Raw genomic sequence first — 14,441 nt, 5'->3', positions numbered from 1 at the left:
ACGCTTAAGGTTCTAATGTATGGGTTAATGGTAACATACAGTGGACTCTGCTTCCAGCTTTATGTTGGAATTGTGTAATATCTATTAATCGTATTTAGAATATTTGACAGTGTCTTTCTTAGCCATGCTTTTTAGTTTGTTAAAATAGTGTGAGTACTTGATTATTCTAATTGTTTACTATATTGGTATTACAACTTTAAAATGTTTTGCTATTAAGACTTTTTTGGCTTTATATATATATCATTTAGTGTTCAAGTTAAAAAAATTAGTATGTCAAAATTTAGATTTAACTCTGTTCTTCCCCCAGTGATAAAAATATTTTAATTTCTTACTTTGCATCAAAATGTAATAGATTTTATTAATATTATTCCCCCTCCTTTTTTTTTTCTTTTTGTTTTTTTTTGTTTTGGTTTGGTTTTTTTGTTTGTTTGTTTTTGTGAGAACAGAAAGTGGGACCAGGAAAAACCACACCTCTCTGGAAGGTACACCAATTTATGAGCGTCAGCTTTCTGGTGATAGTCCACATTCATTGAATGCAGACTCCTTTTCCATAACTTCCAGCCTAATGAGTGGCAGCATTGATCGTTTGAGTACTGGATCTCCAGATCAGGAAAGCGTGTTCAGTGTGGAGTCCCATACGATCTTGCAAGAAGATAATGGTTCAGAAACTTTCAGTGTCCTACAGTCTCCTGAGTCTGCAACTGTACTAATTAATGAAGAAAATGGAGATATGATTGATTTACAGAAACTTCCAAACAGCGACAGTGGCATGGGTACTTCAGCTGTTACAGATACTTTGACATCTGTCTCTCCTCTAATCCTCACAGAAGACTTGACAAGCAGTGTTGATGGTGAATATAATGGTAGTGTGGTTTCTGCAAGCAATGAATGCTGTCTTGGAAAGCTGAGCCGAGAGGAGGAGCAGGATTTTCCTACATTGTGTAAAATAGATGAAAATTTAGATAAAATGAAGCTGCAGGACACTGAAAAATCTTTTGAAGAGCCAGACCTTACAGACCAAATGTTTTTGGAATGTGACAGTGAACTTGGTGTTCAGACATCACTGACACCGAAGGAAAGTGATGAAACTGGTAGGGAGGACCAACAGCAGCTCTCTCTAATACACAGCGCTCTGTCAGATCCTTCTGTGCTCCACTTTGACATTTCCAACGATGTTTATTCAGATAACACTTCCATTTCTGGATGGAATTTTGAAAGTGCAATCAAAGCTAAATCTAGTACTAGCACTGCTGAATGGGTAACAGACACTCATGAAAGTAAGACTGAGAAATCTGCCTCAAGTGATGAAGAGGATATTTATGGACATGGATTACCATATTCATCCTCGGAGACTAGCATGCCTGAAGTTGGTGCTGGGCCTGGTTCCCAGGATGTGGCCAAGATAAGCCTAGACGAAATGGTGCTGTTAAAATCTGATCAGGTATATGTTTTCAATTTAGTTAAAATACTTAATTGCAGCATTTCAAAAGAAACATTCATGTAATTGCTATCCTTTACTTCTTTAGGAAAGCAATTTTTTTTTCTTACTTGATTTGAGTAAACAAGTAAAGCATAAAGCGAAACAGCAATATGCGTTGTAACTCTTATGAAATGTGATGTATCAGACTTCAGAATGGTTGATGTGTGCTTACAATGTGAAGAAGCTGCACTGGCTGTATTATTCCCAACTCAACAAAAATGCTGTCATAACCCCATCCGTTAAAGAGTGAACAGTAAAACCAAGTTGTGCTCAAAGGCTGCTCCTTGTTTGGGTCTCCAGTAGCCCAAATTCTGCACGATGCTGTTCCCAACTTCAACTGACTTCATGGGGAATTACTGCTGACTATCTCATGTGGCTGGCCTCTGGTTAAGGATCGTTTTACCTCTAAATATCCAGAATAAGGATTAATCTTTCTTTGTGTCCTAGACAGCAGTTAGCGCTATTTAAAATGTTGACATTTTTCCTTTTTCTGTTACCCCTCTTTTTCTTCATTGTTATTTTGTGGGTGAACATTTCCAGAAATAGTAATTCTCAAATAGACTATAGAAAAGAAGTACCAAAATTAATTGTAAAATCTCCAAAATTGCCAAAATAACTGGGCATTTTAGCAGAAGTCTTAAGAATGAAATACAGTTCTTCTAGGTTGGGGGTTTTGGTTGTTTGGTTTTTTTTAAATCTGTAACAGTGTTGTATTGAGATCAACCAAATACTTGTTGATAAAGGTTGAGTTACAAGTTAATGGTGTCCTATTTAGTAACGACTGCAGCCCAGAGCGTAGAAGACTTTTAGTTTCAGGTTATGATATTCTTACACTCTGGAATGTTTAGTAAAGCTCCAGAGATGCTTACATTATAGGTCACGTATGCAGTGCTTGGGTTCACATCATGCAAACTATCAAGATTTAAGATAGCAGACTGTAAACCAAATTTCTGCAATACATGGCTCCTGTACCATACAGGAAGTATTGGAGTTGGCTGTTTAACTGTCTCTGCGCTCCAGCTATCTTGTTCCCTTTGCTCATCACTTCATAGACAATACATAATTTCCTGGACCACAGACAGACTGTACGTTTTCATGTATTCCTTTTTGCATGTGCCATTTCCTTTAAGTATGTGATCTTTAATTAAGAAGGGAAGATTTTCCACTTTTTGGAGGTAGATGACAGTGTGGAGGGTTTGGGGTTGGTTGGGGTTTTTTTTTTTTGTTGTTGTTGTTTGTTTTTTTTTTCTCCTGCTAAAACTTTTGTTCTAGCAGTCTTATTTCACAGTACATACTGTCTTAGAGAACACGGGCAGATGTGGTTTTATTTTACACAAGGCAAATTTATTCATTGATTAAGGTACTTAAGAACCTTAAGGTTAGCTTTTTTTAACTAAAACATGGGAGCTGCTGTGCTTATGTAGCCATTTTCTTGTGCAGTTTGAAGACATCTGACACTGTTCTGACTCTACAGTTTTTAGTTTGCAGAGAGCTGGATGGGATACTCTGGCCCTGGTTACGGCATCCTGAGCCTGGTCGTCTCGGAAAAGTATATTTGGTGCCTGGACTACAGAGGCAGCCTGTACTGCAGCGCTCTTCCTTCAGCGGGGCTGCGGTGGCAGAAGTTTGAAGACGGTGTGCAGCAGGTGGCAGTTTCCCCCTCAGGTTGGTTGGCTTCTGCTTCCCTGTAACCCCATAAACAGAAAACTTGTGTAGACTTGTGCATTTTCTTTGCTTTTCTTATTTTTTTAATAATGGTTATTGTTTAGTTAGGTGAAACTTGTTATTTTTCTGAGATTACAAATACAGTTCAGTGCATATGCAATTTCCTCATAGGCAATTTATTGGGTTTTTTCTTAATATCGTAGTTCCAGAAACTTGGTTGTTTGGGACTTGTTTCATGTAAAAGTAGTGTCTTTGGGTTGTGGTTTGGTTGGTTGGTTTGTTTGTTTGTTTTTAAAAAAGACATACTGAGTGATATGACTGCATCTTCACTACCTCTGCATACCATGTTCTAGTTTAAGTGGCTGTCTTTCTAACAGTTTCACATTGCATTTTTGGGAAGTTTTCAACATGCAGCTGTCTGATTAAAGTGAACTTCAGAAGGAGCAGTTCAGTGGTAGGCGGAGATGAATGAATAGGTCCTTGTCTATACAAAACCTTGTTTTTTGATACAGAACTGCTTAAGATTCCCAAATTTAAAATTCTTTTTGTTGTAAATGTAGAATTGGTTTTGTATATGGGTTGGTTTGTTGCCTTTTTTTTTTTTTTTTAAAATACTAAAGAAAAAAACCTTTTAATTTTTGGTGCATTTGCATATGAGTTTGTTCTGGATGGTTTGGGAATGAGGATTATGTTAGATTAAAATTAAACAGGTTTTGGTTATTATGTTAGATTAAAATTAAACATGTTTTGGTTAAAAACTTGCGTCACTTTGGCCTTCCAGATTGTTCCAGGACTGGTGTGAAAATACGAGTTTTTCAGACATTTTCTTTACTTAGTCTTCTGCCTTGCCACTACTTCTCTTCCCCTGTCATCTCTAAAAGCACGTGTCAATCTTCCCTTCTCTCTGTAGGGGAAGATTTGCTATCTGTTTTAAGAAGAAAGTTGTTCTATTTGATCTGTAGCTGAGCTTTATTATGGACAAAAAAATTGAAGAGTAGCTGTACTAGGTGAGATCATAGGCTCATCCAACTCAATATCTTGTCCTTAACAGTGGTCAAAAGCAGATGCCTGCAGAAAAGCAGAAAGAATGGGCTAGCATGTAAGACGTTTGCCCTTGGTAGTTTCAGACTGCAACTGTTGGTGACTCAGAGATTTCCCGGGCAAAAGGTTGTTTCTCTGCATTTATTATCCCTCAATTCCAGGAACTCACCCAGTTTTTCATTGAACCCATACAAATTTCTAGCATTCACAGTTTCCCGTGGATGTGTAAACGCAAGAGCATGTTAACCACAAACATAAAAATAGAATCAAATGCGACTTCGTGGAATTATTCAAAGGAAGTTAATGTGACAATGTACTGCTCTGGTATGAGCCAGCATGGATGCTAATCAGCAGTTAAGTTTGGAATTCCATTTGGTTTTCTTTTTCTGAGCTGTCCTTGCTAATTCGAGTGAGGGAAAAAGTTCTCAAGATGTATTTGTGCAGTTGCATTTCTGAGTTTTGCTTGCAACACGCTACGTACCAAGCAGGTAATAGCACTGCCCACTCCCCTGTGGGACAGCACACCTGTTCAGGTGTTTGTCACTCATGACTGGTCCACAAAAGTTATGCTTTACTACTAGTATTTGTAAAAGGTGAAAGATAATTAACCTGTTTTCCTTTTTGTGCTGAGGATGTACCAAACTAGTACAGAAGCAAACCATGAACTTCAGCCTCCTAATAGTAGGCTTATTTGGCCCTGACATGGAACTCACTTTGTTTGTTAGTTTTCAGTGTACCACTAAGGAGAAGCGACTTGCATTTGAACATTTAAAAATTGCACATACTCTAATGGTAAATGCATTTCAGCAGTTCCTAGGGAAGTTGGCCACTGTTCTGGTCTTGCTTTTTTAAAAAAAAAAAAAACTTATAAGCTTTTTTAAATCTTGCATTTTTGTTTAATGCTACTGGTTTGCCTTTCCCCTCACATTAGTTTAGGTGTAGGTAGGACAAGTCAGCTGTCTCTGCTACAGTAATTGCTAAGTGATATTATGTTCTCTCTTAACTCCTCATACAGGGGCTCTTCTCTGGAAGATTGAACAGAAGACTAACAAAGCATTTGCTTGTGGAAAAGTAACTATAAAAGGAAAACGCCACTGGTATGAAGCTTTACCCCAGGCTGTATTTGTAGCTTTAAGTGATGACACCGCCTGGATTATCAGAACAAATGGAGATCTGTATCTGCAAACAGGTACCTGAATTAATTGCAGGCTCTTGGAATTTTTGCAGGCTAAGATTATTAGAGTGCAAGTCTATGGTATGATCACAATTTGTTTTAAACTTTTATCCACAGCCAGGACACAGGGAAACCTTTTTATCTTGAGAAATGGTTGGAAACAGTTGTGAGATTCTGTGTAATTAGGAGGCTGGAAAAGCCAGTTCATGGCCACTTTTTTAGTGTGTCAAATGGAGTACATACAGTATAGAGAATTTATGACATGGGAAGGATATGGGATGGATGCAGGTAAATGGAAAGGATTGCAGAAAATATTGAAATAATATCCTTGCCTTGAAAATGGTCTGGTGCACTGAAACAACTGGGCCTTAAGTGGGTTTTCTTTTCTTGCTTTAAGGATTTTAACAAAGTTTTAAGAAGGACTTTGAAAGGCAGTGAGATAGTGTGTGGCTGTTCAGAGGAAAGTCAGGTGCAGGGGCAGAGTAGGGGAAAGTAGAGGCTGTGTGTTTTGAAAAGCACATGTCTGTTGGAAGTTAGAGTTACCACTTGATAATGAAAGGAGGGTATTCTGAGACAGATGATCATAAAGTGCTTTGGAAGTATAGGCAAGTGGTATGTATTTTATGTGATAGAGAAAGCAAAGCCAGGAGAGGAACGGAATGGGCTGCAGAGCAGCAATCTTTACAGCTGCCTTCTCATTGGGTGTGAATGAGGCAAGAATCAGAAAAAGGGATAGTGCAGTGGCAACTTTGAAGTCATGGCCTTAGTTTTATCCGCTTCAGTGAACAGAAGAGGGTGCATTTGGAAGGTGTTATGCAAACAATATTCAGGCTAAATACAAGGAGCTAGGATGAAGGATGGAGCTCCAAGTTTTAGAGTTAAGGGAGAAGAGTATCAAGGACTCTTGGGCATGCGGGCTTTGCACAGAGAGTTGAGTTGGTAAGGAAAAATGACAAATAACATGATGAAGGAATTACTGGAGAAGTAAGAGGATGACTGGGTAAGGGGGAAATGGTAAGACACGCTAAAGCAGGACAACATTTCAGAGTGGTTATCAAAATTCTTATTTATCTTCCATTTAATTCTGGTACTCTCCTAATTTCTCTTGCAGATTTAATTGCTGTAGCACAATACAGAAGTTCTTTGTGATTAAGAAAACTGTTTAAATACACAGCATTGTTTCAAAGATAGTCTACTTGTAAATTATTTTCTTTTAATTAAGTGTAGTAGTTACAGAGAAATCAAGTGGCCTGCCCACGGTCACATGCATATTGCCAACAAGCACAGATAGTGGTGATAAAGGGTGGACTTTTGATGCCAACCAGACAGGGCTCTGTGGACGTTTGAATCAATATTTTTCTTCCCTGTGAGAGATCGGTTTAATTACATCAGCTTACATTCTGCTGTTCTTAGGCTTCTAAATTTGTCTGTGATGCCAAAAATAAATTCTCAGTATATCTGTCTTGTTAATGTGAGGCAACCAGTGATAGTTGTTTAGCCAGTATCTTTTCATTCTATCCACTGTCCTAACTTCTATAACAAAAGTGTGTGCTCAGAGGTTTGGAAATGAGCATTCTTGTTATTTTAGAATACCATACAGATGAGTCTGTTCATACTTGCTTTGGCAGCATGAGAAGATTAAGCACAAGCTGTGTCTCTTGAGGTGTTTCACATGCAGCCATGCAAATCAAGCTTCAGTGTAACCGTGAAGAAGACATATTCCTCTAGATTATATGTATAAATGTGTGCAAACTACCTGTAAATCTACCAGAACCTGTCTCCTTCTTTCAGTACTACACACTGTGGAATGCTCTTTTGTAATTGCTCTGATGCCACCATTCAGATCGCATTGCCTCTCTCCCTGGCATGTTTCGGGCAAAAGTTCTTCCATTACTGCCTTTTTCTTTGATGCTTCTGCCAAGTCTAATACAGGTTTTATAAATGGAGATTCCTTATATTGACACTAGAGGGAGAAAAGGAACAGAAATGACAGGACAGGACTTCTGCGCTCTGCAGGGTATTGAAGGATATACAGTGTTTTATTTCTTAAATTCAGCTATATTAAAAGAAATGATTAATAGTTTATAGAAAAAACAGTCAATCAAGGAAATAGTGATCAAATTAAAAGCGTTAGCGTGTCAGGGATATTGCCCTCCTCATTTTCTTTTGTTGGGTAGCTTTGTCTCTTTTCTTTTAGTTGCAAAAAACCCCGAAGTTTGTAAAGCAATCCTCCTTTTTTGATTTCTAGGCCTGAGTGTGGATCGTCCTTGTGCCCGAGCAGTAAAGGTTGACTGCCCTTATCCACTGTCGCAGGTTACATCCAGAAATAATGTTGTGTGGGCACTGAGTGAGCAGCGGGCCCTGCTATACCGGGAGGGAGTACGCAGCTTTTGTCCTGAAGGAGAACAATGGAAGAGTGATATTGTCAGGTAATGACACTGTGGTGGGACGGCATCATAACCAGAACGACACAAATAATTGTTTTCAGTGCTGGAGGTCCTTGATGTTTGAAAAAGTGTTACCTGAACTCATGTGTATACATATGTATGTGTGTGTGTGCGTGCACGTGTATATACATGTATGTCCTTTAGTCTTTGTCCAGACATATTCAGGGTAACCGGTGTTTTTCTGTCTGATGAATGACTGCTATGTAATGAAAGAAATTGCTGTAAACAGAAGTGGTAACACAGTTAAAGCGAGTTTAAGAAAGTGAGAACAGTTTTAAAAAAAATCTTTATAATGTCTGTCAATATGACTTTTTTGATTAAATACTGTTTCTTTAATCTGTGCCATAATGGCTTTAATGAGCTCTCCAGATATCTAAGTGAATTTTTTCTGAGATTAAATCTCAGCATTTTCTTGGTCATCCATACAGCTTGATAATACTTTTCTACTTCCCAGTCACAGATTTTTATAGATATTCTGGATAATTGGTATTTAGCTTTGTAGTTGATCCTATGCTCACAGTAGTGAGTTTGTGATAAAGTTAAAAGCACTGAGAGTTCACTGCTGTCTTTGAGAATCTAGAGTATAGTCTCTCTTGTGACATCAGCCTGAAGCAAGTATAGGAAGAAATTCCAGTTCTTGTCATCATATGATTTTATCTTCTACTGACTATCCTGTTGTGAAGCTTTAACTTGTGTTACCTCCCAGCCTGCTATTTGGCTCTTGAAAATTCTAAGGAAACATTCAGTGTCTTGTTCAAATCTGAAATTTGCATGCACTTTAATTAGTTTATTTAATGAAAATATCTGCTTGACCTACGCCTTGGGTACACTTAATGTTCTTGGGCTTTCTAGTAAAGTTGCAGAAAGCAACTTGTTTATGGTCCCTGAACTGATAGTATTGTTCTCAGAATAGGTCAAGGAAGTTGGAGGAGATACATTTATGAAGCTGCTTTATCAAAAACTTAAAGATCACAGCTCTTTCTTTCTTATTTACTGAACAAATTAGTTTTTGTTTAGTTTTATTGTTATGTATCCAAGTTTCAAAGCTCAAGTGATCTTTGAAGGAGTTTATTTTTTGTTGTTGAATGGTTTTTCCTTTTATGCAAACTAATAAAATTTGAATTACCGAATAACTGAGAATTTGAAATCAAGTGTGTTTTTGAGCTTGGCCACACTGAGTTCGATCATTTTGAACTGCTGTTAGCATTATAACAGCTTCCTTAAAATACCGTAAGCATAAATTTGACGTAAGGTTTTTAATTTTTTTACTTGTTTGCATTTCCAGTGAAATGCAAGCTTTGGAACCAGTGTGCATAACGCTTGGAGATCAGCAGACATTATGGGCTTTGGATATCCATGGAAATCTGTGGTTCAGAACTGGTATAGTTTCAAAGAAACCACAAGGAGATGATAACCATTGGTGGCAAGTAGGCATTTTTTAATTTTGCTTTCAGTTTAGTCTTTTACCTTGGGTTTATTATTTACGTTGTTTCCCCATGAGATTCTAAGATAAAATTCAATGAATTGTTTGATATATTGTAGCACTCTTTATTCAATATACTAAAACCGCAGTGTGGCTGTGGCTGAAATCCCTTTTTATGTCTGCTGTAAAAAAGGGGGGAAAAAAAAAAATCCCATGGTCATCCAGAGCAGCATCGCAGCAGTTTTCAAGAAGAGAAGAAATGCTCTACCAGGTCATATCAATGGTGCATGTAGCTTGGTATCTTAACCGTGGCAATAGGACATGCTGTTTAGGCAGAGTGTTCAAGTCTGACTGCTGGATGCAGTCTCTTGTCTTCCAGTACCCATCCTTTCCCTTAGCTAGATGAAATAAATAATAAGTAACCTTGCAAAGATGCTTTTTTTTACGCATTTTTCCATTCAGTTGAGGTTTCTTCAAACCACATGAGGCTGCCTGCTTCAGTCGCAGCTCCTATGGGCAAAAACAAAGCTACTGCAAGTACTCCCTGGTACTGATTTAGAATTCCTGACTCTTTGTTTTCCCAGCTTTTCTTATTTTCCCCAGAGATAGGTGTGGGGGAGAAGCGGGTACAAAACAGTTACACAGAAGATTTGTTTGTCTACATGTCTACCTAAGTTAAAAGAATTTCAGTTTATGTGCATATATAACCTCTTCTTGCATATGGGTGTTATGAATAGCTTGGCTTTGAGGTTATTGGCAAACTGCTTTTCTTTTTGTGCTCTTAAGCATTTGCTTCCTTTCTAGGAGTATCCCAGAGTGTTGCCAACCTAGTTGTCCATGACAGAACTTGGGCAATTGCTTATTTAGACCTCGTCCTGCCTTATGAATTAAAATGCCCATGAGGTTGTTGTAAAGGAGTATTAAGTACAAGTTTTTGCGATATGATGTAAAATGCTACACTATGCACGTTTCTCTCTTCCTTTGGGAAACTGAAAATTCACCTCTTGGTTTGAAGAGTTCAACATGTTTTTAGGGGGAGAGAAGAGTCAGCCCAAAATGAAGGGCTTTCTTAAAATGCGGAATTCAAAGTGGATGGTTCGGTAGGAGGGAGTTGTAAGCTGATGTTTAATATTGGTTCTGGTTTATTAGCAAGACTCTTACTGTACCATTTTTATTTTTCCCTTCCTACACTTTGAAGGTTTCTAAACTCTTGGTAGATTTCCTGTATGTAAGGCACACACACACACACAAAAAAAGCTTCTCATGAAAGATTCTGCAGTTCACCCAAAAGCTTAACTAATTATCCAGAACGCTTTTTTTCTTTCCAGGTAAGCATCACTGATTATGTAGTGTTTGATCAGTGCAGCCTGTTCCAGACGATAATCCAGGCAACTCATACAGTAGCAACAGTAGCTCAGGCACCTGTGGAGAAGGTGGCTGATAAACTTCGAATGGCATTTTGGTCACAGCAGCTTCAGTGTCAACCCAGCCTCCTTGGAGTTAATGGCAGCGGAGTCTGGATCTCTTCAGGCAAAAATGAATTTCATGTGGCAAAGGGAAACTTAATAGGTTAGTGTGCTTCTACATCTGATATTTTTAAGTTAAGAAAATTAAATAGGAGAAAGTAACTAACTACAGTTCTGTCACCACAAAAATTATACATGGTGAGTCAGGGCAGCTTTAACAAACAGTTCCATGTTTAAAAGTTAAATGAAATGATTCCTTAGCATTTGGTCTTAAATACTTTCCCATTTAAAGGGACATATTTTTCATGGAAAATCCATTCTCAACAAGTGAACTGTGCACATTACTCCTTTTAGTACTTACGCTTGTCACTTCTCTGGGGTGAGAAGGCGATCTTAAGCTATTGTACCTGTTATATCTAGCACAATGGAGTCTGTTTCATGATTGGTGTGACTATGCAAAACAGTAATGTTATGATTTTACAGTGATAATAGAGGAATTGCTTTATTTATTTTTCTTGCTATATTTCTCAAAATAGAATTTTGATTTAGTACATTTCTTTGATCAGGTAAACACTAAGAATAGACCTAGAACATTGTCTGTTTAACTTCGTCACCAAATTTGTCTCCTGTTGAAGACCATTAATCTTCTCCTTTTCCCACTTTTCTGCATTACCAGTTTTCTCTGCGTGTCTGTGTACATACGTGTAGGTATGTGCCAGGAGGAGGTTTTCTCCCCCCTGCAATAGTTTCTTGAAAGATTTACATAGAAAATCTTGTCTAGATGATACTTAATAATTGATTGCAATAGAATTTCTTTAAAATAGTAACATTTTAAATAATAACAAATTTTAATAGAAAATTAAGTTTCATACTAATACCCCTCTGTTCTTTCTTTCAAGGCACTTACTGGAATAATATTGTGCCTCGTGGTACTGCTTCTGCCACAAAATGGATTTTTGTGTTGGCTTCCACAGCTTCATCTAAAGAAGGTTTGTGAATCAACAGTGCAGACGTATAATATCTGTTTTTTAAATAGAGTGGAATTGATGGTGTAAGTAATTAAATATCCTGAATTACTTCAGATTTTGAGTGCCTTTTCTGTATGCAAGGATCTAAAATATTTGAAGTAAGGTGGAAATACGTCTGTAAAACTACTGGAGGTAAATAAAAGGCATATAATTCACTCTGCCACCTTTGGTGTGGGGTGGCATCCAACAGAGAAACGGGTAATCCTTCAGGAGCAGTAACTTCCTGAATTGCCGCAGCATGAGTTGCTAGGATTTGTAATACAAAATCTTAGAGTATGCTTTGCTGGAATGCCTGTACTAACCAAGTACTTCTGTCAGTGTAGTAATTGCAGCAAATTTGCACATCTTTTCGGTAAAGGTGCGACCATGCTAAGGAATTCAACTGCTAGTTGCAATAGCAATTGCGTTATCTAAGTACACTAGCTTTATTGGCAAAAATGTGTGATTTAGAGCTGAAAAGGAATGCTGTTTTTCAAAGGCAATTATCAAGGATAAAGAAGAGAGAATGTTATATATGTCTTCTCTCTGTTAGTTTCTTCAAATGAGGTCACTTACTACTTACTTGATTTGAGAAAGGGAGTATTTGGGTGCCTAAATAAGGGCTTGGGATGCATATTTGTACTTCAAAATCTTACCCTATGAACATAGCCAAGAAGCTTTAGTTTTGTCTTCAAATATACTGATCATTTTTTCAGAAGAAGCAGATGTGTAAGCTTTCTCAGAGTGGATTAGGAATGATTTTAATAACAGAAATGTCCTTTCAATAGGAAGCTTTCTGTGGCTGTGCCAAAGCAACAAGGATCTGTTTTGTGTCAGTGATCAGAATCCTCAGTTTCGTCCTTCTACGGTGCAGCTGCCACCAGACACTGAAATGGTGCACTACTCTGCCTGCCAGGATGCCATTTGGGGTTTGGATAGTCTTGGGCAGATATTTATCAGAACGCTTTCATCGAGCTGTCCAACAGGGATGCATTGGACAAAACTGGATCTCTCTCAACTAGGTATGACATTTTTATTGAGTAGACTATCTCTTAACTCTCTTAGCAGACAGTCAATATTTTCCTTCAGAAGTATCTCCTGATTTACTGATATGGAATATTATATTTACTGGTTTAAATAGTACCGTACAGTAACGGACCTCATAGCAGAGGACTGTAAAACATCAGAAACAACTATGGCTTTCAAAGAATGTTTCATTTAGCCTTTTGCTGGAGACAGCATGTTTAGTGTTTGCAAGATACTTTATATGTGTATGTGCTTCTTACAGTTTGTCAGGCTGAGACGACTCAGCCTGACACAGTGCTGTGCAGGTGTACCAGTAGCTTCAACTAGTCTGGTTCTTGTACTGCAGTGTAACCATAATCGCGTGGTCCTGGGCAGTTCCGTACACAAGGCCCTGAATTTTGTGGTTAAACATGTTCGTAACAGAGTGGTCAAAGCTTCATTAGGATCCTGTCAAGGAAAAATTTTGCTCCAAGAGTTGCATCATCCATAAGTGATGCAGCTGATAACACTCATGTTCAGGTTTATACTGATCTAGTGATTCAGCATAATGTTAAGAACATGCTGCTGGTTAACTGCTCTTTTTATTTGGTTAGGCATAAGACCAAGGTTGTTGACCGTGTTTTGATCATTAAAGTATCCTCCCGGTTTGGCTCTGGGGTAATCAGGCCACTTGTCAGCTCCACAAGTAATATTCCAATTAGATTTACTTCTTCGATAGTCTGACTGTTAGAACATTGTTATCTTCATGCTAATCTGCATTCCTGTTTCAAGAGAAGATAAAACAAATTGAGACTCTGCACCATTCTCACACCATTTTAAAAATAATTCAACTGTTTTGCAATTTTTCCATTTTTAATGGCAATATTCATGACTGGTTTGAGAACAGACAAGCAATTTTAACTTCAGGGTTAAGGAAGGGCAGACACAGCTGGCAGACTTCAAGCCTCATGTACAATTTTAGTATACAATTTGTAATACTTCGTGGAAAGCTTTTTTAAAATGTGTCTTTTAAAATTAATTTGTTTGCCAGTTATACACCAGGTTTTCCAGATCTGATGAATTGGTTCCAAATCACTAATCGTACCATAGTTTAAGCACTTGCTTGATGCCTTTTACCTTCACTGACCTACAGGATAAGTTTGTCCACACTCTCCTTCTCATATGGTTTAGCAGAGTTTGAAACTTTTCTCATGATACCATTGCTTTCCAGCAGTTTAGATAATAATAACTGTTTAACTGAAATAATAAATAACTTCTTGCTATTGTCTGAAAATCTCAAAGCATTCATCAAGGAAATCAGTGTAACTGGTGCTAGCTGACTAATATCTGTCTTGTGAACTTCAGCAGTTCAGAAGTTCAACCTTCAGCTGTTCCTGTTAGACTCGTGGCACTCTGGGGTCAGGAAATACTTCACACACGCCATTTTACCTGTCACTGTGGGTTAATACTTAAGTGTGAAAATGTTTTAGGCATTTTTCCTCCAATTAAATGCATATGGTAGATCACTGCTGACAAGACAGTGCATGGTTGTAATATAAGAAGCTTTATTTGCTCTAATGGGGCTGAAGAAATTGGAGAACTATTGTTATTGTTCAAGTGTGTGTTTAAGTTTACTCCTGAAACATTAGGAGTATAATTTGCGGGGGGAGCAAGTTGCTGTGAAATGCAATTCAGAATTCTATATGGAAGTGATGGGGTTGCCAGCATTAATG

At 37.8% G+C, this 14,441-nt stretch overlaps 1 protein-coding gene across 3 annotated transcripts in view; it reads left to right on the top strand.

The window, feature by feature from the left end:
• TECPR2 (tectonin beta-propeller repeat containing 2) overlaps positions 1-14,441 on the top strand; it is a 45,132-nt gene that overhangs the window by 11,477 nt on the left and 19,214 nt on the right. For all 3 annotated transcript variants that reach the window (XR_014228714.1, XM_082317188.1, XM_082317187.1), the window contains 8 exons: positions 447-1,441; positions 2,962-3,145; positions 5,202-5,375; positions 7,609-7,789; positions 9,093-9,234; positions 10,559-10,799; positions 11,596-11,685; positions 12,492-12,725. Coding sequence is in view for 2 of the 3 variants with exons in the window: in XM_082317188.1 (XP_082173314.1) it covers positions 447-1,441; positions 2,962-3,145; positions 5,202-5,375; positions 7,609-7,789; positions 9,093-9,234; positions 10,559-10,799; positions 11,596-11,685; positions 12,492-12,725 (2,241 nt within the window). In the remaining variant the exon portion in view is untranslated. The remainder of the gene's footprint in view (positions 1-446; positions 1,442-2,961; positions 3,146-5,201; positions 5,376-7,608; positions 7,790-9,092; positions 9,235-10,558; positions 10,800-11,595; positions 11,686-12,491; positions 12,726-14,441) is intronic.

Source organism: Platalea leucorodia (assembly GCF_965183815.1).
Source record: "Platalea leucorodia genome assembly, chromosome: 7".
NCBI lineage: Eukaryota > Metazoa > Chordata > Aves > Pelecaniformes > Threskiornithidae > Platalea > Platalea leucorodia.
The sequence above is the reverse complement of the archived record's forward strand: the minus strand, read 5'-3'. Positions and strand labels throughout refer to the sequence as shown.